This window comes from Heteronotia binoei, chromosome 21 (genome assembly GCF_032191835.1).
Source record: "Heteronotia binoei isolate CCM8104 ecotype False Entrance Well chromosome 21, APGP_CSIRO_Hbin_v1, whole genome shotgun sequence".
Taxonomy (NCBI): domain Eukaryota; kingdom Metazoa; phylum Chordata; class Lepidosauria; order Squamata; family Gekkonidae; genus Heteronotia; species Heteronotia binoei.
In genome coordinates, this window is record NC_083243.1 from 3,543,575 (window position 1) to 3,567,207 (window position 23,633).

Sequence of the window (23,633 nt, forward strand, 5' to 3'; positions counted from 1 at the left end):
AGGCTGTGCGGGCAGTGAAGGAAGGAGGAAATGGGGGAAGAGCCGCCGTGTGGGGAGGCCAAATTGGGTGCCCCCACCATGCTGGCCCTGGGGCCAAAAAGGTTGGGGACCACTGCTCTACATGGAAGCCCCACCCCTCATCAAGTTCTGAGCAGGTATCAAGAGGAACCACCTTCCCATTGCTACTCTACCATCTGGGCTTGTGTCAATATATACTCAAAACACAGCTTTCAAATTGGGAAGATACAATCGATTCGAGCACAGGAGACAACCGGCACTGCGAGCGGCACATCTTGGCTTTTTGAACACATGATTTTCGAGGGCCTGCAGCATCACTAGTGAGACAGTCTGGGGCCTGAAGCACTCAACAAACACGCGCGTCGCTTACCATACCTTACCTGGAAATAAGCTTTATTGAACATATTTGTAAAATTATCTCTTTTCAGTTGAATGACTGAATCTGCACAAACTTTTTTTCTTCTTCTACAGAATTAAAAAATAAACAAATCCAGGCTCCTGTTGACTGCATCTCTTTGTGCTTTTTAATATTAACGTTTTGCAAAGATGTTAACCCCCCCCTCCTTTTAGTATCCGAATTATTTTGCATATAAGAATTTTTTCCCTCTTTTTCATCCTGGGGTGCTGAAAGAACATAGGATCGTCATAATAATTATAATAACCCTTGCTTAAACAAAAAAAAAAAAGTCTTCTCTTTAATGGAGTTAAAAGCTGAGATAATTTACGGGGCCGGGGTTTCAAATTTCCGTTACCGACTCGTAGACGGGGAAAATTTACACTGTATTGGAAAACTGGCTGATTACAGTTATGGGATGGAGTCAGGTAGCTGAAAAATAATTCTTAACAGGTTTTATTATTTTTTTTTTTTGTAAAAGTGTTTTTTTTTTCTTTTCAATTTTGCTAAAATAATAAAATAATATTTCACAATCTGCACAGAGTCTGATAAAAGAGCAGAGGCCTTCGATCTTCTCCGTGTCTGGAAATGGAACCAGGTCGGCTGGTCTCTGTGTGTGTGTCACGCTGCCAAGAGTTTTGTTTCTTTCTCGTATGCACTGTAATCTCCTTTCGCTCACGCTCCTCTTCTAATGTCAGGCCCGATCTCATTCCGCACAGATGTCAGAGAAATCACTCGTGTGTGTGTGTGTGTGTGATTGTGTGTATGTGTTTCTTAACCATCCCCTTCTTGGCTAACAACCTCCCAGGGCTCCAGCTGACCCCTCTAGGTAACCTGAAAAGAAAGGGCCATTCCCTTCTCCCAACGTTAAACAGAAGCTGTTTCCTCAAGCCATGACAGTCGGGAAGGTTAAAGAACACAGGTGTGATCCGAGAAGGGTTTATCTCCCAGTTCAAGTCAGTCCATCTCTGTTAAGTGGCTTCTATGTGTTTTTGATTTTTTTGTTTTTCCTGGCCTGCAATTTTGCTCTGTAGTTTGCTTTTTTTTTTTTTTTAAGAAAAAAGAGTTTGCGCAAACTTACACCCGAGCCATGCAACGTTCTTCTTCTTCTTTTTTTGAAATCTTTCCCCCCTTCGTTTTTCTCAGGCTTGTTATCATTGAAGGCACTTGGTTTCCATGGCATTTTAGAAAAAAGATGGTAGTTTGGTTTCGTCACTTGGTTCGAACAGATGATCTCTTCGGGAACGGGATACGGGGGGGAGGGGAGTGAAGCGGGGTGGGGTTTGTAGACGGGAAAGAGGGGTGGGGCGGGGTGTCTCGGTGTGTTCAAGTGGCCGCAAGCAAACTCTGGACAGATCCGTGTCGTCGTCGCTGTATGTACGTCCTGGGATTAAGTAATGCATGCAAAGAGAGGAGGCTGCATACTGCTATCTAGCATTGCCATGAGGAAATGAAACAGAATGTCTTCAACAGCTCTGGTGTCTGGGGCCAGTTTCTGGCGGCGAGAGGCAGAAAAAGGGGCCTACAACTCCTATTGAACTCGATGCAAAAAACCTGGTGTGAGAGGGGGGGGAAGTGGAAAAACGCCAGCCCCTCTCGTACCCTGTTTGACAGTGAGGTGTAGGGGTTCTGCTTTCCTCCTTTTTTCTCTCTTGGTTTCTTAAAAAAAACCGAAATCTCTCTTTTGGCAGGCCATTGGGTGACCATGGCGACAAGCAAACTATTCACTGGAAACAAAACAAGCCATGACTTTGTGCTTTGACAAGGAATTCTAGAGCTCCTTTGACAAGAGTCCTTCCAAGGGACGCGGAGTTCTTTTTCTTCCCCCCACCCTTTTTCCGTCGGTTCGTCACGAACCGCAAAAGCACCCGAAGGTCTCTCTCCCCTTCGCTTCTGCGTGTGGTCCACGGTACGGTGACGCGCCCGAAATCCTTTCGTTGTCCGTTCATTTTTAATAAACTTCCAATCCTTCTTTTTATATATATATATTTTTAAGTTTGATTTTTCATTTTTTTTTTCATATTTGAGTCAGTCAGTGGAGGAATCTTTGGTAGTTTTTCTTTTTTGTTTTTTAAAAATGTTTGTTTTACAAAGACTCTTTTTTTTTCTTCATGCCAGTGCGTGGAACGTCTGTTTTGTAGCCTCTGCCAGAATAAGGTCACCTCTGATGACTTAAGACAGACATGAGCAGGAAAAGTGGGAAAATCCGTATATGTGGCAGCGTCCTGACAGCACCAGAAGGTATATCTAGACAGAAGCCAAAAAAGCACAGGTAAGAACCTTGTTATTGGATGGCCCCTCCCAGGTTCTTTTTGTAGCAGGAGCTCTTTTGCATATTAGGCCACACACCCCTGATGTAGCCAATCCTCCTGGAGCTTACAGTAGGCCCTGTACGAAGAGCCCTGCAAGCTCTTGGAGGATTGGCTACATCAGGGGGTGTGGCCTAATATGCAAGTACACACACGGCTTTCATCGTAGCAGGAACTCCTTTGCCTGTTAGGCCACACTCCCCTGATGTAGCCAGTCCTCCAAGAGCTTACAGTAGTCCCTGTACGAAGAGCCCTGTAAGCTCTGGGAGGATTGGCTGCATCAGGGAGGTGTGGCCTAATATGCAAAGGAGCTTCTGCTACAAAAAGATCCCTGATCCCTCCACAGGTTAACTCTGCCCAGGACTGGATTTGTCATTTCCCCACCCTAGCTCCCATTGCCGCTGGCACTCCAGAGTCTGAGGGAGAAAATGTCATCACGCAATGGTGTGATGTCACTTCTGGGGACAGCCTGGAAGTGATGTCACGTTGTTCTAGGAATCGCAGGAAACTCTATGGTTTCATCACATATTTTTTGGGGTGATTTCTAAAACGGTGTGATGCAGGGCTTTCTTCGTAGCAGGAACTCCTTTGCATACGAGGCCACGCACCCTTCTTATGCAGCTAATCCTCCAAGAACTTATAGGGCTCTTCTTATGGGGCCTACTGGCAGCTCTTGGAGAACTGGCTACATTAGGAGGGTGCGTGGCCTAATAGGCAAAGGCATTCCTGCTACAAAAAAAGCCCCACATCACACCATTTTAGAAATCACCCAAAAATGTCATAAAAGAGTCAGTTTGCTGTAGTGGTTAAGTGAGCGGACTCTTATCTGGGATACCCGGTTCTGATTTCCCCAGGGCTTTTTTTTTTGTAGCAGGAACTCCTTTGCATATAACCTCCCTGATATAGCCAATCCTCCAAGAGCTTACGGGCTGTTAGTATAGGGCCTACTGTAAGATCCAGGAGGATTGGCTACATCAGGGGTGCGTGGCCTAATATGCAAAGGAGTTCCTGCTCTAAAAGAAGCCCTGGATTCCCCACTCCTCCACTTGCAGCTGCTGGAATGGCCTTGGGTCAGCCATAGCTCTCGTAGGAGTTGTCCTTGAAAGGGGGCAGCTGCTGGGAGAGCTCTCTCAGTCCCACCTACCTCACTGGGAGTCTGTTGTGTGGGAAGAATATAAAGGAGATTGTAAGCCGCTCTGAGACTCTAAGTCAGAGAGAAGGGCGGGGTATAAATCTACGGTCTTCTTCTTCTACAAAAAAAGCCCCACTTTTGCCTCATATTTAAGTCAAGCTTATGTCTCAAAGAGATTGCATGTTTATGAACTCAGGTTCCCTTCCTGCCTTTGGTTGTCTTCCCCGAGGCTGAGACTCTTGGATGCTTCTTTCTCAACGACAAGGGAAGAAAGGCAGGAAGAAATGCCCAGGTTTTGCTTCTCTTCCTCACCATAAAGATTCCACATGTGAAAGCACCAACGTTCTGAATACCTTTTGCATGAATTTCCTACAGCTCTTTTACCTTCATTCACCTGAATTCTGCCTCAGAGCTGCTGCAAAGCTTAGAAGCAAGCGCTGAAGCAAAAGTGAAGCTTTTGGAGGAGGAACATAGTGGGGACTGGGGGTGGGGGAGACAAGAAGGAGCTCACTTACGGTTGTTTTGGTAGTCTGATTTTGTGCACTCCCCTTCCACGATTGAAATGTCGTCGATGGCGATATCCCCTTCCATTCCTCGGCCGCGGATCCCTTCAAAGATGACCTGCAATGCAATGAAATGAAAGGATATGAATCTATAGTGGGGTGGTCAAACTTAAGAGCCACAGAGAATAAATATCAGACGTTTGAGAGCCACAAGATGTAAACATCAGATGTTTGAGAGCCGCAAGACAGGAAGGAAGGAAGGAAGGAAGGAAGGAAGGAAGGAAGGAAGGAAGGAAGGGAGGGAAGGGAGGGAGGGAGGGAGGGAGGGAGGAAGGAAGGAAGGAAGGAAGGAAGGAAGGAAGGAAGGAAGGAAGGAAGGAAGGAAGGAAGGAAGGAAGGAAGGAAGGAAGGAAGGAAGGAAGGAAGGAAGGAAGGGAGGAAGGAAGGAAGGAAGGGAGGGAGAGAGGGAGAAAGAAAGGAAGAAAGGGAGGGAGAGAGGGAGGAAGGGGAGAGGAAGGAAGTAAGGGAGGGAGGGAGGAAAGAAGGAAGGAAGGAAGGAAGGGAGGGAGGGAGGGAGAGAGGGAGGAAGAAAGGAAGAAAGGGAGGGAGAGAGGGAGGAAGGGGAGAGGAAGGAAGTAAGGGAGGGAGGGAGGAAGGAAGGAAGGAAGGAAGGAAGGAAGGAAGGGAGGGAGGGAGAGAGGGAGGAAGAAAGGAAGAAAGGGAGGGAGAGAGGGAGGAAGGAAGTAAGGGAGGGAGGAAAGAAGGAAGGAAGGAAGGAAGGAAGGAAGGAAGGAAGGGAGGGAGGGAGGAAGGGAGGGAGGGAGAGAGGGAGGAAGAAAGGAAGAAAGGGAGGGAGAGAGGGAGGAAGGGGAGAGGAAGGAAGTAAGGGAGGGAGGGAGGGAGGAAAGAAGGAAGGAAGGAAGGAAGGAAGGAAGGAAGGAAGGAAGGAAGGAAGGGAGGGAGGGAGGGAGAGAGGGAGGAAGAAAGGAAGAAAGGGAGGGAGAGAGGGAGAGAGGGAGGAAGGGGAGAGGAAGGAAGTAAGGGAGGGAGGGAGGAAAGAAGGAAGGAAGGAAGGAAGGGAGGGAGGGAGGGAGAGAGGGAGGAAGAAAGGAAGAAAGGGAGGGAGAGAGGGAGGAAGGGGAGAGGAAGGAAGTAAGGGAGGGAGGGAGGAAGGAAGGAAGGAAGGAAGGAAGGAAGGGAGGGAGAGAGGGAGGAAGAAAGGAAGAAAGGGAGGGAGAGAGGGAGGAAGGAAGTAAGGGAGGGAGGAAAGAAGGAAGGAAGGAAGGAAGGAAGGAAGGAAGGGAGGGAGGGAGGAAGGGAGGGAGGGAGAGAGGGAGGAAGAAAGGAAGAAAGGGAGGGAGAGAGGGAGGAAGGGGAGAGGAAGGAAGTAAGGGAGGGAGGGAGGGAGGAAAGAAGGAAGGAAGGAAGGAAGGAAGGAAGGAAGGAAGGAAGGAAGGAAGGGAGGGAGGGAGGGAGAGAGGGAGGAAGAAAGGAAGAAAGGGAGGGAGAGAGGGAGAGAGGGAGGAAGGGGAGAGGAAGGAAGTAAGGGAGGGAGGAAAGAAGGAAGGAAGGAAGGAAGGAAGGAAGGAAGGAAGGAAGGGAGGGAGGGAGGAAAGAAGGAAGGAAGGAAGGAAGGAAGGAAGGAAGGGAGGGAGGGAGGGAGGGAGGGAGAAAAGAAGGAAGAAAACAGATGGGGGAGAGAGGACAGAGAGAGAGAGGTGGAAAGAAAACAACTTTAACTTTAAATGCATTCTCCAAGCTGCTGGCTAGCTTGGCTTAGAGAAGTGCTTGAGAGAGAAAGCCAGCCAACAGGGCCGTGGGGGCTTCGAGAGCCACACAATATGTGCGAAAGAGCCACATGTGGCTGCAGAGCCAGAGTTTGGCCACCCCTGACCTATAAAATGCTGAAGCGACAAAGGATTGGGCGGCGACACCAGCTTCTTCTTTACACCCAACAGTTCTACATCAGAGCTCCCTCTGAGCTGAGCGAGCGTGAGCTGGCTCACAGATTTTCAGCCTCCAGCTCACACCTTTCCGTCTTAGCTCAGGAAGGACAGCCCCAGAGCACACTCATTGACGCAGGAGCTCACCGCTTCGATGCCAGGAGCTCACAGCTTTGGTGCCAGGAGCCCATCAAGTAGAATTTCTGCTCACAAGACTCTGCAGCTTGGAGGGAACGTTATGCATGAGAGCAAATGCCTTTATCAACGGTGTCCCTGCCTGGCTCATTGGAGCCTGAAGGACAGAGCTTGGGGATTTAGGATGCAAATCCAAGCAGCCCTGCTCCAATCACAAGCTCCCGTTGGTTTGAATGATCCAATGACGTGCTAGCGCGGGAACCCAGTGCGGTATATAGTTGGGTCAGTGGACCCCGTTCCCCAGCCTTGTTAGTGCAGCCACCTACTGTCAAGTCGGCAGATTCAATAACGAGTCGTTGTTAGCTTGGAGAAACGTCGACTGCGGGGTGACATGATAGAGGTTTACAAGATAATGCATGGGATGGAGAAAGTAGAGAAAGAAGTCCTTTTCTCCCTTTCTCACAATACAAGAACTCGTGGGCATTTGATGAAATTGCTGACCAGGTTAAAACGGATAGAAGGAAGTACTTCTTCACCCAAAGGGTGATTAACATGTGGAATTCACTGCCACAGGAGGTGGTGGCGGCCACAAGCATAGCCACCTTCAAGAGGAGCACAGGTCCATCAGTGGCTATTAGCCACAGTGTGTGTGTATATATATAAATTTTTTTGCCACTGTGTGACACAGAGTGTTGGACTGGATGGGCCATTGGCCTGATCCAACATGGCTTCTCTTATGTTCTTATGTGACACAGAGTGTTGGACTGGAGGGGCCATTGGCCTGATCCAATGTGGCTTCTCTTAGTGTTCTTCTGTGACACAGAGTGTTGGACTGGATGGGCCATTGGCCTGATCCAATGTGGTCTCTCTTAGTGTTCTTCTGTGACACAGAGTGTTGGACTGGATGGGCCATTGGCCTGATCCAATGTGGCTTCTCTTAGTGTTCTTCTGTGACACAGAGTGTTGGACTGGATGGGCCATTGGCCTGATCCAATGTGGTCTCTCTTAGTGTTCTTCTGTGACACAGAGTGTTGGACTGGATGGGCCATTGGCCTGATCCAATGTGGTCTCTCTTAGTGTTCTTCTGTGACACAGAGTGTTGGACTGGATGGGCCATTGGCCTGATCCAATGTGGCTTCTCTTAGTGTTCTTCTGTGACACAGAGTGTTGGACTGGATGGGCCATTGGCCTGATCCAATGTGGTCTCTCTTAGTGTTCTTCTGTGACACAGAGTGTTGGACTGGATGGGCCATTGGCCTGATCCAATGTGGCTTCTCTTAGTGTTCTTATGTGACACAGAGTGTTGGACTGGATGGGCCATTGGCCTGATCCAACAGGGCTTCTCTTATGTTCTTATGTGACACAGAGTGTTGGACTGGATGGGCCATTGGCCTGATCCAACATGGCTTCTCTTATGTTCTTCTGTGACACAGAGTGTTGGACTGGATGGGCCACTGGCCTGATCCAACACGGCTTCTCTTATGTTCTTCTGTGACACAGAGTGTTGGACTGGATGGGCCACTGGCCTGATCCAACACGGCTTCTCTTATGTTCTTCTGTGACACAGAGTGTTGGACTGGAGGGGCCACTGGCCTGATCCAACATGGCTTCTCTTATGTTCTTATGTGACACAGAGTGTTGGACTGGAGGGGCCATTGGCCTGATCCAACATGGCTTCTCTTATGTTCTTATGTTGATACAAAGAAACTACTTTATTGATACTGATACTTGAGGCTAAGCCAGCATTGAAAAACTAAAGAGTATGTCATGATACATTGCATATAAGGGATACTTCTGAGGAATTCCTAAGGGAGGGGGGATTATGCAGGGCACATTCACACATTGATGTTACCAATTCGTTCTCAGGCTTGAGGGCCTTGATTGTCCTGGGCTCTCGACTTCCTCCTGAGAGCCAGGCCTGAGAAGGCACAGATAAGGCTTTCACATCTTTCCATTTCAAAGCAAAACTATCCACTACACGGAAGGAGGGGGTAGGGAAGGTTTGAGATAGCAGCATTTGGTTATACTTTGGTTCTACCCAGAATGCTCTCTGACTGAGCCAGAGTTTACAGACAGACTTGACACCTACCATGTTGTACGCAATAAAGCACTTGTTATCGCTACCACCTCTCCTCTTCAATGCCCAAGAACCCGCTATATTATAGGGAACATTGGTCTACATGCTAACTGTCTTCCAGACAAGAAGACCCGAAGTAATGGTCTTAGTGGACCATATGCTGAACATGAGTCAACAGTGTGATGCGGCGGCTAAAAAGGTAAATGCAATTTTGGGCTGTATCAACAGGAGTCTAGTGTCCAGATCACGTGATGTGATGGTATTGCTTTACTCTGCTCTGGTAAGACCTCTCCTGGAGTGTTGTGTTCAGTTTGGGGCACCACATTTTAAGAAGGATCTAGACAAGCTGGAATGGGTCCAGAGGAGGGTGATGAAGATGGTGAGGGTTCTGGAGACAAAGTCCTATGAGGAAAGGTTGAAGGATCTGGGCATGTTTAGTCTGGAGAGGAGGCGGCTGAGAGGTGATATGATCACCATCTTCAAACACTTGAAGGGCTGTCATCTGGAGGAGGGGGTGGAATTGTTTTCTGTGGCCCCAGAAGGTAGGACCAATGGGTTGAAATGAAATCAAAAGAGTTCGCAGCTCAACATTAGGAAGAACTTCCTGACTGTTAGAGCGGTTCTCAGTGGAACAGACTTCCTTGGGAGGTGGTGGGCTCTCCTTCCTTGGAGGTTTTGAAACAGAGGCTAGATGGCCATCTGACAGCAATGAAGATCCTGTGAATTAGGGGGAGGTGTTTGTGGGTTTCCTGCATTGTGCAGGGGGCTAAACTAGATGACCCTGGAGGTCCCTTCCAACTCTGTGATTCTATGAACTTCCTGACCGTTACAGCAATTCCTCAGTGGAACAGGCTTTCTCGGGAGGTGGTGGGCTCTCCTTCCTTGGAGGTTTTTCAACAGAGGCTAGATGGCCATCTGACAGCAATGAAGATCCTGTGAATTTAGGGGGAGGTGTTTGTGAGTTTCCTGCATTGTGCAGGGGGTTGGACTAGATGACCCTAGAGGTTCCTTCCAACTCTATGATTCTATAATGGGCTCAAATTACAAGCAGAAAGGTACTGGCTAGATGTTAGGGAAAGAAAAATTACAGTCAGAGTAATTCAGAGGTGGAAGCAGCTGCCTAGGAAGGTGGTGAGCTCCCTCCATTGGCAGTCTTCACAATGCGGCTGGATGATTGTTGGTTGGAGATGCTTCAGGCCGATCCTGCATGGAGCAGGGGGTTGGACGAGTCCGTCTCTACGGTCCCTTCCAACTCTAGGATTCGATGATTCTAACACAGACAAATGCAGAACCTTCCCACTTAGTCTGGGGGATATTTTGGCCTCGGCAAAACAGTAGCACGTGCCTTGGAGATCAATCTGCCAAAGCTCATGAGCAATTTCACAGTTTGACCACGCTATTGTACGCCTGACTCCATCCTGGAAGGATGGCCTGCTGTCTTTTTCATTGATCCTCCGGGAGGATTGGCTACATCAAGGAGCTGTGGCCTAATATGCAAAGAAGTTCTTGCGACAAACAAAGCCCTGAATTAACCTATTGTGGTGGAGTCAACTGGACGGTCTTTAGTCCTCTTTGGAGCCAACCAACTGACTTAGGTGAAGCTGTATTCCTCTTGGACATAATTCCGGCCACGTCACACGAGTCTGCAGAAGACGGATACCCAGGCCTTGGATTCAGCAGGAGTTGGACAGGAGCACAGCTCCTGAACCTTTCTGAGGCTTCTCCCTCCTCCTCCCCACCTTGTCCACTGAACAGCAGGTGCAGCTGCGTAGCAATCCCTGGATGAGCTCCACCATCTCTTTTTCTACAAAGCGACCCCCACGGCCGTCATCCTCCAGCCTGCATTTCCAATCAAGATCCAAATCGTCGCTGAGCAGGCGGCTTCACATCGCTCTGGACAAAGCAGAAAGGGGGCCAGCTGTCGTGCCAGGGGCTAGTGGTTTCGAGCCATGCCAGGTTCACGACAGGAAGAACAGGTGCGAGCAGGGGGACTCCCGACACTCGGACATGGAAGAGCTTTAAAGCCTCTTCATGCTCCCCGTGGGTGGGGAGGAGATGAAACCGAAAGGGGGGACATTGATACGGATAAGCCCGCCATCGTTGAAACCACCAGAGCCATTCGTCTGGCGTCCCTAGAAGGTAGAATGTCTAATACAGCATCTGATGCTGAGATGGGTGAGATCACGCCCACGCGTCTAGCCAGGAAGCCATCATGTACCTTGCCGTGATCTCTTAGAAACACAGAGCTGGACGGGATCTCAACGGTCATCTAGCCCACCACCTGAGAGGTGATAGGATCACCATCTTCAAGGACTTGAAGGGCTTTCCTCTAGAGGATGGTGTGGGATTGTTTCCTGTGGCCCCGGAAGGAACGACCGGAACCAATGGGTTGAAATTAAATCAAAAGAGTTTCTGGCTAAACATTAGGAAGAACTTCTTGACCGTTAGAGCGGTTCCTCAGAGGAACCGGCTTCCTTGGGAGGTGGTGGGCTCTCCTTCCTCGGATGGCCATCTGACAGCAGATGGCCATCTGACAGCAATGAGGATCCTGTGAATTTAGGGGGAGGTATTTGTGGGTTTCCTGCATTGTGCAGGGGGTTGGACTAGATGACCCTGGAGGTCCCTTCCAACTCTAGGATTCTAGGATTCTATGACTGTTAGAGCGGTTCCTCAGTGGAACAGGCTTCCTCAGGAGGTGGTGGGCTCTCCTTCCTTGGAGGTTTTTCAGCAGAGGTTAGATGGCCACCTGACAGCAATGAAGATCCTGTGAATTGAGGGGGAGGTGTTTGTGAGTTTCCTGCATCGTGCAGGGGGTTGGACTAGAAGATCCTGGAAGTCCCTTCCCACTCTATGATTCTATGACCTTGGGAAGGGCCGTGGTTCAGTGGAACAGCCTCTGCTTTGGCAGCGGAAAGTCCCTAGTTCAATCCCCAGCGTGCCCCGGGGCTAATCGCAGGACAAGCTGACGGGGCTTGTTTGCACACCGCGGCCTGCGGAATTCGCTCAAATGAGTGACTCTCTCCATTTGTTCCATCTGAGTGGGGGGGGGGGGTCGATAGAGGCAAAGGTCAGCGGCTGCAAAGTGAGTTGCCTTAATTAACTGAAATGCTCACAGTGCCCAGAGGGCGGTGTGTTTTGCGTACCAAGGAGAAAGGGGCGAGCGGGGGGGGGGACCACAAGTGTTCCAAACCAAACCCGGCATCAGCATTCTGCACCAAGAAGAGCACAAATTTGCTTCCCACCCTTTTGTCTTTATGGTTGCCAATCCCCAGGTGTGGACAGGGGATCCCCCAGTTTATAGGCCCTCCCCCTGCTTTAGGGTCATCAGCGAGTATGGGGTGGGGTTGCCAAGTCCCCTGCCTATTGTACCATAGAGTTTCCCCTCCCAAATGGCTAGAGCGTCTGGGGGGGGGAACCATAGAGTTTCCCCGGAAATGCCTAGAGTGGCCGCTGCGCAACCTTGACGGCGCGGTGACATCACTTCCAGGTGACATCATCATCAAGAAGAAGAAGATATTGGATTTATATCCCGCCCTCCACTCCGAAGAGTCTCAGAGCGGCTCACAATCTCCTTTTCCTTCCTCCCCCACAACAGACACCCTGTGAGGTAGATGAAGATACTGGATTTATACCCCGCCCTCCACTCCGAAGAGTCTCAGAGCTGCTCACAATCTCCTTTCCCTTCCTCCCCCACAACAGACACCCTGTGAGGCAGATGAAGATATTGGATTTATACCCCGCCCTCCACTCCGAAGAGTCTCAGAGCGGCTCACAATCTCCTTTCCCTTCCTCCCCCACAACAGACACCCTGTGAGGCAGATGAAGATATTGGATTTATACCCCGCCCTCCACTCCGAAGAGTCTCAGAGCGGCTCACAATCTCCTTTCCCTTCCTCCCCCACAACAGACACCCTGTGAGGTACATGAAGATATTGGATTTATATCCCGCCCTCCACTCCGAAGAGTCTCAGAGCGGCTCACAATCTCCTTTACCTTCCTCCCCCACAACAGACACCCTGTGAGGTACATGAAGATATTGGATTTATACCCCGCCCTCCACTCCGAAGAGTCTCAGAGCGGCTCACAATCTCCTTTCCCTTCCTCCCCCACAACAGACACCCTGTGAGGTACATGAAGATATTGGATTTATATCCCGCCCTCCACTCCGAAGAGTCTCAGAGCGGCTCACAATCTCCTTTCCCTTCCTCCCCCACAACAGACACCCTGTGAGGTACATGAAGATATTGGATTTATACCCCGCCCTCCACTCCGAAGAGTCTCAGAGCGGCTCAGAATCTCCTTTCCCTTCCTCCCCCACAACAGACACCCTGTGAGGCAGATGAAGATATTGGATTTATACCCCGCCCTCCACTCCGAAGAGTCTCAGAGCGGCTCACAATCTCCTTTCCCTTCCTCCCCCACAACAGACACCCTGTGAGGCAGATGAAGATATTGGATTTATACCCCGCCCTCCACTCTGAAGAGTCTCAGAGCGGCTCACAATCTCCTTTCCCTTCCTCCCCCACAACAGACACCCTGTGAGGTACATGAAGATATTGGATTTATATCCCGCCCTCCACTCCGAAGAGTCTCAGAGCGGCTCACAATCTCCTTTACCTTCCTCCCCCACAACAGACACCCTGTGTGGTGGGTGGGGCTGGAGAGGGCTCTCACAGCAGCTGCCCTTTCAAGGACAACCTCTGCCAGAGCTCTGGCTGACCCAAGGCCATTCCAGCAGGTGCAAGTGGAGGAGTGGGGAATCAAACCCGGTTCTTCCAGGTAAGAGAGCTCTGGCTGACCCAAGGCCATTCCAGCAGGTGCAAGTGGAGGAGTGGGGAATCAAACCCGGTTCTCCCAGATAAGAGAGCTCTGGCTGACCCAAGGCCATTCCAGCAGGTGCAAGTGGAGGAGTGGGGAATCAAACCTGGTTCCCCCAGATAAGAGAGCTCTGGCTGACCCAAGGCCATTCCAGCAGGTGCAAGTGGAGGAGTGGGGAATCAAACCCGGTTCCCCCAGATAAGAGTCCACACACTTAACCACTACACCAAACCGGCTCTCACACCGGCGACATAGGGGGAGGTACCTCCCACCAGCACAATGTGGGCCAGCAGGTCTGGGGGCTCGGCAGCCCAAGTGGGGGGGAGGGAAATGTCTGCTGGGTGCTCCATGATTCCCTTTGGAGACCAATTCCCATCGGGTATAATGGAGAATTGATCTGCGGGTATCTGGGGCTTGGGGGGGGGGCGCTATTTTTTGAGGTAGATGCATCAAATTTTCAGCATAGCATCTGGTGCTTCTCCTCAGAACACCCCCAAGGATTCAAAAAGATTGGACCAGGGGGTCCGATTCTATGAGGCCCCAAAGAAGGTGCCCCTATCCGTCATTATTTCCAATGGAGGGAAGGCATTTAAAAGGTGTGCGGCCCCTTGAAATGTGATGTCCAGCATCTCAGAGCAGTCACAGTATCCTTTACTTTAACCACACTTTGGCCACCCCAGCTCTGGGGAGAGATTGGGCTTGAGTTGAATTAGAACCCACTCATTTGTCTTCTGGGTGGTCCACGGTATTTGTATAACTCTCCCCCAACACAGCATTTCAAAGGAATCAGTTTGGTGTAGTGGTTAAGTATACAGTCTCTTATCTGAGAGAACCAGGTTTGATTCCCCACTCCTCCACTTGCACCTGCTGGAATGGCCTTGGGTCAGCCAAAGCTATCTTATCTGGGAGAACCGGGTTTGATTCCCCACTCCTCCACTTGCACCTGCTGGAATGGTCTTGGGTCAGCCATAGCTGTCTTATCTGGGAGAAATGGGTTTGATTCCCCATTCCTCCACTTGCACCTGCTGGAATGGCCTTCGGTCAGCCATAGCTCTCGTAGGAGTTGTGCTTGAAAGGGCAGCTTCTGGGAGAGCTCTCTCAACCCCACCTACCTCACAAGGTGTCTGTTGTGGGTGGGGGGGAGGTAAAGGAGATTGTGACTGCTCTGAGACTCTGAGATTCAGAGTGAAGGGCGGGATATAAATCCAATCCAATATCTATGAAAACGACGGCTAACCCAAGGCCATTCCAGCAGCTGGAAGTGGAGAAGTGGGGAATCAAACCTGGTTCTCCCAGATAAGAGTCCACGCACTTCACCACTACACCAAACGGGCTTCTGGAGGAGGCTGGAGATCTCCTGGGATTCCAACTGCTCAGTTTCCCCCAGAGAAAATGGCCGCTTTGGAAGAAGGACTCTATGGCATTGAAGTTGCTCCCATTTTCAAACCCCGCCCTCTTCAGGTTCCAGCCCCACCCCCCCCCACCCCAATCTCCAGGCAGTTTCCGACCTGGAACTGGAAGCTCTACACAGGATGATGGTGGAAGACTTTTGTTGTTCAGTCGTGCAGTCAAGTCCAGCTCTTTGCGACCCCATTAGCCAAGTCACGCCAGGCCCTCCTGTCTTCCACCATCCTCCAAAGTTCGCTCAAATTCGTGTTTGTTACATCAGTAACGCTGTCCAGCCATCTCCTCTTCTGCCCTCCCCTTCTTCTTTTGCCTTCTGCCCTTCCCAGCATCAGGGTCTCCTCCAGGGAGTGCTCCCTTCTCATTGGGTGGCCAAAGTCTTTGAGCTTCAGCTTCAGCATCTGACCTTTCAGGGAACAGTCTGGGTTGATTTCCCTTAGGACTGACTGATTGGATCTTCTTGCAGTCCGAGGGACTTTCAAGATTCTTCTCCAGGGAGTGCTCCCTTCTCATTGGAAGGTCAAAGAATTGGAGCTTCAGCATCTGACCTTCCAGGGAATAGTCTGGGTTGATTCCCCTTAGGACTGACTGACTGGATCTTCTTGAAGCCCAAGGGACTCTCAAGAGTCTTCTCCATTGAGTGCTCCCTGCTCATTGGGTGGTCAAAGAATTGGAGCTTCAGCTTCAGCATCTGACCTTCCAGGGAACAGTCTGGGTTGATTTCCCTTAGGACTGACTGATTGGATCTTCTTGCAGTCCAAGGGACTCTCAAGAGTCTTCTCCAGGGAGTGCTCCCTTCTCATTGGGTGGTCAAAGAATTGGAGCTTCAGCTTCATCATCTGACCTTCCAGGGAACAGTCTGGGTTGATTTCCCTTAGGACTGACTGATTGGATCTTCTTGCAGTCCGAGGGACTCTCAAGAGTCTTCTCCAGGGAGTGCTCCCTGCTCATTGGGTGGTCAAAGAATTGGAGCTTCAGCTTCAGCATCTGACCTTCCAGGGAACAGTCTGGGTTGATTTCCCTTAGGACTGACCGATTGGATGTTCTTGCAGTCCAAGGGACTCTCGAGTCTTCTCCAGTGAGGGCTCCCTTCTCATTTGGTGGCAAAAGGTTTTGAGCTTCAGCTTCAGCATCTGACCTTCCAGGGAACACTCTGGGTTAATTCCCCTTGGGACTGACTGATTGGATCTTCTTGCAGTCCAAGGGACTCTCGAGTCTTCTCCAGGGAGTGCTCCCTTCTCATTGGGTGGCCAAAAGATTTGAGCTTCAGCTTCTGCCCTTCCAGGGAACAGTCTGGGTTGATTTCCCTTAGGACTGACTGATTGGATCTTCTTGTAGTCTGAGGGACTCTCAAGATTCTTCTCCAGCACCACAGCTCGAAAGCATCTATTGTTCTGCGCTCGGCCTTCCTTATGGTCCAGCTCTCACAGCCATACATTACTACTGGGAATACCATCGCTTTGACTATACGGACTTTTGTTGGCAGGTTGATGTCTCTGCTTTTTATTATACTGCCCAGGTTCACCATAGCTGTCCTCCTAAGGAGCAATCGCCTTTTAATTCCATAGCTGTAGGCCTAGGGTCCCCAAAACTCACTCGGATGCAGGGAAATTGCGGGGCAGTGTGGGTGAGGGGTAGCGGTACTTCCCACCCAGGGAATTCAGGCACGTAGGACCTCTACCATTCATAGGCTGAGTCATCAGGTGATAGCTGCCAAAGTCCTGCCAAGGGTGGGGGACCCCTTGGTGTGGTGTCCTGTTGCCATGCGGGTATGTGCGACACTCAGAAGTGACATATCGCACCAGGCACGTCATGCGGAGACGCTCTAGGAATTCAAGGGAAACACTATGGTTTTGTGCAGGGACACTCTAGCAATTTTTTTGAGGGGGGACTCTGTGGTCCCGGGGGAGATTTCCAGTGACAGCCAGGATTGCATTTCTACTTCCAAATACAGAGCTGTGTTTAGTAGCGGATTACTCTTTATCTGGGCAGGGCACGCCACTTCCCACCCCCCCCCCCCATCTGTGTGAAAAACAAAGCACAATTATGGCGCTCTTGAATCATTCAACTGCCGGAGGAGGAGAGAATCTTGGAAAAAAATTATTTCCGTTCTTCCTGGTCAGTTTGCACTGGGAATTGCTGCCATGCATTCACAATCCCCTCTTCATCAGAGGAAAAACCACGACTGGGTGAAATGTGGGCCAGGGAAGCAAAGAATAAATACAGAAGGCATCTTGGTGTACAAATCAACTGACAAAAGCTTTAATTTATTGCGTGAAAGCCATCACTTTTACGGCAGGCTGGGATTCCTCTCCAATCCTCTCTCCTAAAAATTAACGGGGAGGTTTACGCTCCCTTCCTGCTGAGGTGCTTAAATGCAAAATAAAGTTTGTTGGATCAGGATCAGCCTCAAAGTAACTGAAAGTCCCAATCGGGCTGGCCTTTCTTTTGCCTTATTTGCGCAGCGTTTCCGTAGCTCTACATTTCTTGCATGCTTAAAAAAGAAGTAGAAAAGACAGGGGAATCTCTCTCTCCCTCTCCTCATACAGAAGATTTTGGGGGTGGAGTCTTGGGAGGGGGTCAGGGTTTATGGAGGGGAGGGATTTCAGGAGGGGATAATGCCATACTAGAAAAAGAAGAAGATATTGGATTTATATCCCTCCCTCCACTCCGAAGATTCTCAGAGCAGCTCACGATCTCCTTTCCCTTCCTCCCCCACAACAGACACCCGGTGAGGTGGGTGGGGCTGAGAGGACTCTCACAGCAGCTGCCCTTTCAAGGACAGCCTCTGCCAGAGCTATGGCTGACCCAAGACCATTCCGGCAGGTGCAAGTGGAGGAGTGGGGAATCAAACCTGGTTCTCCCAGATAAGAGAGCTCTGGCTGACCCAAGGCCATTCCAGCAGGTGCAACTGGAGGAGTGGGGAATCCAACCCGGTTCTCCCAGATAAGAGAGCTCTGGCTGACCCAAGGCCATTCCAGCAGCTGCAAGTGGAGGAGTGGGGAATCAAACCTGGTTCTCCCAGATAAGAGAGCTCTGGCTGACCCAAGGCCATTCCAGCAGGTGCAAGGGAAGGAGTGGGGAATCAAACCCGGTTCTCCCAGATAAGAGAGCTCTGGCTGACCCAAGGCCATTCCAGCAGCTGCAAGTGGAGGAGTGGGGAATCAAACCTGGTTCTCCCAGATAAGAGAGCTCTGGCTGACCCAAGGCCATTCCAGCAGGTTCAAGGGAAGGAGTGGGGAATCAAACCCGGTTCTCCCAGATAAGAGAGCTCTGGCTGACCCAAGGCCATTCCAGCAGGTGCAAGTGGAGGAGTGGGGAATCAAACCTGGTTCTCCCAGATAAGAGTCCGCACATTTCACCACTATACCAATACTAGGGTTGCCAAGACCAAGTCAAGAAATATTTGGGGACGTTGGGGGTGGAGCCAGGAGGCTTTGGGGGAGGAGCCAGGAGATACGGGGGGTGGAGCCAAGAGCAAGGGTGTGACAACTACAACTGAACTCCAAAGGGACTTCTGGCCATCACGTTTAAAGGGACCGCACACTTTTTAAATGCCTTCCCCTCCATTGGAAATAGAAGATTATATTGGATTTATATCCCACCCTCCACTCCAAAGAGTCTCAGAGAGGCTCACAATCTCCTTTCCCTTCCTCCCCCACAACAGACACCCTGTGAGGTGGGTGGGGCTGAGAGAGCTCTCCCAGAAGCTGTCCTTTCAAGGACAACCTCTGCGATAGCTATGGCTGACCCAAGGCCATTCCAGCAGGTGCAAGTGGAGGAGTGGGGAATCAAACCCGGTTCTCCCAGATAAGAGAGCTCTGGCTGACCCAAGGCCATTCCAGCAGGTGCAAGTGGAGGAGTGGGGAATCAAACCCGGTTCTCCCAGATAAGAGAGCTCTGGCTGACCCAAGGCCATTCCAGCAGCTGCAAGTGGAGGAGTGGGGAATCAAACCCGGTTCTCCCAGATAAGAGAGCTCTGGCTGACCCAAGGCCATTCCAGCAGCTGCAAGTGGAGGAGTGGGGAATCAAACCCGGTTCTCCCAGATAAGAGAGCTCTGGCTGACCCAAGGCCATTCCAGCAGGTGCAAGTGGAGGAGTGGGGAATCAAACCTGGTTCTCCCAGATAAGAGTCTGCACACTTAACCACTACACCAAACTGGTTCTCAAATAATGGATAGGTGCACCTTCCTTAGGGGCTCATAGAATTAAATCCCCTGGTCTACTCTTTTTGAAACTTGGGGGGTATTTCGGGGAGAGGCACTGGATGTTATGCTGCAAATTTGGTGACTCTACTGCAAAAAACAGCACTCCCCCCAGAGCCCCAGATACCTGCAGATCAATTTTCCATTATACCCTATGGGAATTGGTCTCCATAGGAAATAATGGAGTGCCCAGCAGACATTTCCCCTCCCTTCGCTTTCTGGTGACCCTGAAGTGGGGGGACAGCCTCCAAACCAGGGGATCCCCTGCCCTCACCTGGGGATTGGCAACCGTATGCCATACAGTCCATCTTGCAAAGCCGCCATGTGCTCCAGGGGTAGCAGAATAAATGTTGGTTTTTAAAACAAACAATCTCTCTCCGTTATCTGATCAGCTTGTAATAACGGGGGATCTCCAGCCCTCACCTGGAGAGGTTGGCAACCCCAAAAGGCACTAGGATCAAACGGGCCCCTCAACCAAGGACCAAAGAATCCAGGCATCCCACTCTTCCTTCCAGCAAGGAAAGGGGAAGGCCCCTCTGTGCAGTCTTCCAGTTGGCTTCTTGGGAGTGGGAGAGCTTCTGGCCACCGCCCAGAGAGGCTCACCCGCTCCCCCCCCCCCAACAAGTCCTCTCTGTTTTTTAAAAGGGATAAATTCTAGAGCAAGTCTGGGTGCTCAAGGATCTGTTCTGGGGCCTGTTCTGTTCCACAGAGCTACCCTGCGGTGCTGCATCTTATTCACAGGAGCTACACACCCTGTGAGGCAGGTGGGGCTGAGAGAGCTCTCCTAGAACTGCGCTTGAGGGAACAGCTCTGAAAGAAATTGCGGCTGACCCAAAGTCACTCCAGCAGGTGCATGTGGAGGAGGAGTGGGGAATCAAACCCGGTTTTCCCAGATAAGAGTCCGCGTGCTTCACCACTATGCAACACTGGCTCTCGATTTGTGTACCAGCAAAAGGATATCACTTGAGGGAATGGGGGGGGGGAATTGTTGCAAGCCTTTACAGCGGGTGATGAGGAGGAGGAAGAAGAAGACTGCAGATTTATACCCCGCCCTTCTTTCTGAACCAGAGACTCAGAGCGGCTTACAATCTCCTACATCTTCTCCCCCCACAACAGACACCCTGTGAGGGGGGTGGGGCTGAGAGGGCTCCCACGGCAGCTGCCCTTTCAAGGACAACCTCTGTCAGAGGTAAGGCTGACCCAAGGCCATTCCAGCAGCTGCAAGTGGAGGAGTGGGGAATGAAACCCGGTTCTCTCAAATAAGAGCCCGCCCACTGAAGTGCTACACCAAACCGGCTCTCAGCTCCACCCTGTGAGATGGGTGGGTCTGAGAGAGCTCTGACAGAAGCTGCCCTTTCCAGGACAACCCCTGCGAGAGCTATGGCTGACCCAAAGCCATTCCAGCAGCTGCAAGTAGAGGAGTGGGGAATGAAACCCGGTTCTCCCAAATAAGAGCCCGCCCACTGAAGTGCTACACCAAACTGGCTCTCAGCTCCACCTTGTGAGGTGGGTGGAGCTGAGAGAGCTCTGACAGAAGCTGCCCTTTCAAGGACAACCCCTGCGAGAGCTATGGCTGACCCAAGGCCATTCCAGCAGCTGTAAGTGTAGGAGTGGGGAATCAAACCCGGTTCTCCCAGATAAAAGAGCTATGGCTAACGCCAGGCCATTCCAGCAGCTGCAAGTGGAGGAGGGGGGAATCAAACCCGGTTCTCCCAGATAAAAGAGCTATGGCTGACGCCAGGCCATTCCAGCAGCTGCAAATGGAGGAGTGGGGAATCAAACCCGGTTCTCCCAGATAAGAGAGCTCTGGCTGACCCAAGGCCATTCCAGCAGCTGCAAGTGAAGGAGGGGGGAATCAAACCCGGTTCTCCCAGATAAGAGAGCCATGGCTGACCCAAGGCCATTCCAGCAGGTGCAAGTGGAGGAGTGGGGAATCAAACCCGGTTCTCCCAGATAAGAGAGCCATGGCTGACCCAAGGCCATTCCAGCAGCTGTAAGTGTAGGAGTGGGGAATCAAACCCGGTTCTCCAGATAAAAGAGCTATGGCTGACGCCAGGCCATTCCAGCAGCTGCAAATGGAGGAGTGGGGAATCAAACCCGGTTCTCCCAGATAAGAGAGCTCTGGCTGACCCAAGGCCATTCCAGCAGCTGCAAGTGGAGGAGTGGGGAATCAAACCCGGTTCTCCCAGATAAGAGTCCGCTCACTTCACCACTATGGCTGACCCAAGGCCATTCCAGCTGCTGCAAGTGGAGGAGTGGGGAATCAAACCCGGTTCTACCAGATAAGAGTCCGAGCACTTAACCACTACACCAAGGAGAGGGAAGAAGACAATTTTTCAAAAGTGGGTTGCCTGCTTACCAGGATTCTGGCCTTCAAAGCTAGCCCACCAGCCTTGGGGAAAGGGGCTACCCACCACAGACGGAGCCTGAGGCCTGAAAATGCTGTGGGAGGCCCCATCAGAAGGTGGGCGGTTTTATCCACTCTTACCTGAAATGACGTGTTTGGCTGCATATTCATGCGGGCCTGAAACCACTGCTGCCCTTTGTTGCCGCTTGAAGACCAGAACGGGGTTTCGAGTCCTGTCTGACCTTTTAACCGCAGGTACACATTCAAGGTTCCTTAAGGAAGAAGAAAAGAGCACAAAATAGCAAAAGATGTTACAAGGACTCAGTTCTCTAGGAGAGAAGCCACCAAAACAGAAACGTCACAACAAAGAGAGAAACTGAGGGTACGCGACACCCTCGCTGGGGACTCTGGCTCGACTGTTGTGTTGTTCTCTCGCCCTTCTAAATCGATGGTGCGGTCTCATTTGGAGTACTGTGTGCAATTCTGGTCACCGCACCTCGAAAAGGATATTATAGCATTGTAGAAAGGGCAGGAAAGGGCAACTAGAATGATTAAAAGTTTGGAACACTTTCCCTATGAAGAAAGGTTAAAACGCTTGGGGCTCTTGAGCTTGGAGAAACGTCGACTGCGGGGTGACGTGATAGAGGTTGACAAGATTATGCATGGGATGGAGAAGGTAGAGAAAGAAGTCCTTTTCTCCCTTTCTCACAATACAAGAACTTGTGGACATTCAATGAAATTTGCTGAGCAGTTGGGTTACAATGGCTAAAAGGAAGTCCTTCTTCACCCAAAGGGTGATTAACACGTGGAATTCACTGCCACAGGTGGCGGCGGCTACAAGCGTAGAGGGGATTGGATATGCATATGGAGCAGAGATCCAACAGTGGCTATTAGCCACAGTGTATTGTTGGAACTCTCTTTCTGGGGCAAGTGATGCTCTGTATTCTTGGTGCTTGGGGGGGGCAATAGTGGGAGGGCTTCTAGTTTCCTGGCCCCACCAATGGACCTCCTGATGGCAGCCTGGTTTTTTGGCCACTGTGTGACGCAGAGTGTTGGACTGGATGGGCCATTGGCCTGATCCAACATGGCTTCTCTTATGTTCTAATATCTGGGGCAGTGATGCTCTGTCTTCTTGGCCCTTGGGGAGGGGCAACAGTGAGAGGACTTCTAGTGTCCTGGCCCCGCTGGTGAACCTTCTGATGGTACTTGGGAGTTTTTTTGGGGCCGCTGTGTGACAGGGTGTTGGAGTGGAAAGGCCATTGGCCTGATCCAACGTGGCTTCTTTTATGTTCTCTATTGCCCCCCTACATTCAGTGCAGAGACCGCAAACATGATTAATGCCCTTGCAACTTTTGGGACCTGCCTCAGCCCCCTGCTGCTTCAGAAAAAGAAGAAGAAGAAGAAGATGATGATGATATTGGATTTATATCCCGCCCAATACTCTGAGCCTCAGAGTCTCAGAGTGGTCACAGTCTCCTTTACGGCCCTGTGGGTCCTTTCCTACTTCTTGCCGTCTGGCTAAAGACCCCTCTTCTAATGAAGGAGGCTCTTCCCCAAGAACTATGCCGGTTGTCTTTCCCCCTCACTGCAGAATATTGTACGTCACGCAGCAGCTTCCCTTCTCTTTGACTCGATGAAAGCTCTAGGATTCATCAGTCTTGAGCAGGGAACAGTTGTTGCTAATCTCTTATCATTCAATAGACAAAAGGAGTAAAAAAAAGAAAAAAAAAAGAATCGCAACCGCTCGAACGCTTTTGGGATTCCAGTCAGCGCTTTGATATGTAACTAGATCATAAGAACATGTGTCGGGACGAAGCGGCAAACAGAGCGAAATGTACCGCGCCGCCATCTTTTGTTTAATTTTTTGATGGCCCGTCCCTAGGCTTCCCTTGGAAACGGAAAGAATCATATATATTTTTGTCTAAAAAAGGGGAAAGGATGCAATGGAACGTTTTTGCAAAGGACTCTGCGGGCCCGTTCCTAAAAAGGGTGTGGAGACCAATCAAGGCAAACCTATTTGGGCGCTCGAGTAAAAAAGGGTTTTGAAGCCGGTCGCTCTGATCCGGGAGGAGATTTCAAAGGGCTTATCCGGCAAATGCGAGTCCGCCCGGCTGCATCTTTCATTTCCACTTCTAATAAGGAACACAAGTTTCCCTGCATATGGACGCTGCCAGTCGACTTCATTTGATCTCCACAAAGAGCTTAAAAGGGACTTAGAGAACGGCGCCGGGCGGACTCGGTGTTTGCGAAACGGAAGACGAGATCAGACCTAAGCCCTTTCCCCAAACTCAACAGGAACCCTTTTTGTGCAAGATGCGCCAATTTAGCTCGAGAGACTCCTGTCCTCC

At 50.7% G+C, this 23,633-nt stretch overlaps 1 protein-coding gene across 1 annotated transcript in view; it reads right to left on the reverse strand.

Moving 5' to 3' along the window:
* Positions 1-380: 380 nt before the first annotated feature.
* The window catches only part of MDGA2 (MAM domain containing glycosylphosphatidylinositol anchor 2), a 713,433-nt gene continuing 690,180 nt past the window's right edge, over positions 381-23,633 (reverse strand). The window contains exons 15-17 of the mRNA XM_060261373.1: positions 21,427-21,557; positions 4,369-4,474; positions 381-2,659 (exon numbers count right to left, since the gene is read on the reverse strand). Of these exons, the coding sequence (XP_060117356.1) occupies positions 2,571-2,659; positions 4,369-4,474; positions 21,427-21,557 (326 nt within the window). The 3' untranslated portion in view covers positions 381-2,570. The remainder of the gene's footprint in view (positions 2,660-4,368; positions 4,475-21,426; positions 21,558-23,633) is intronic.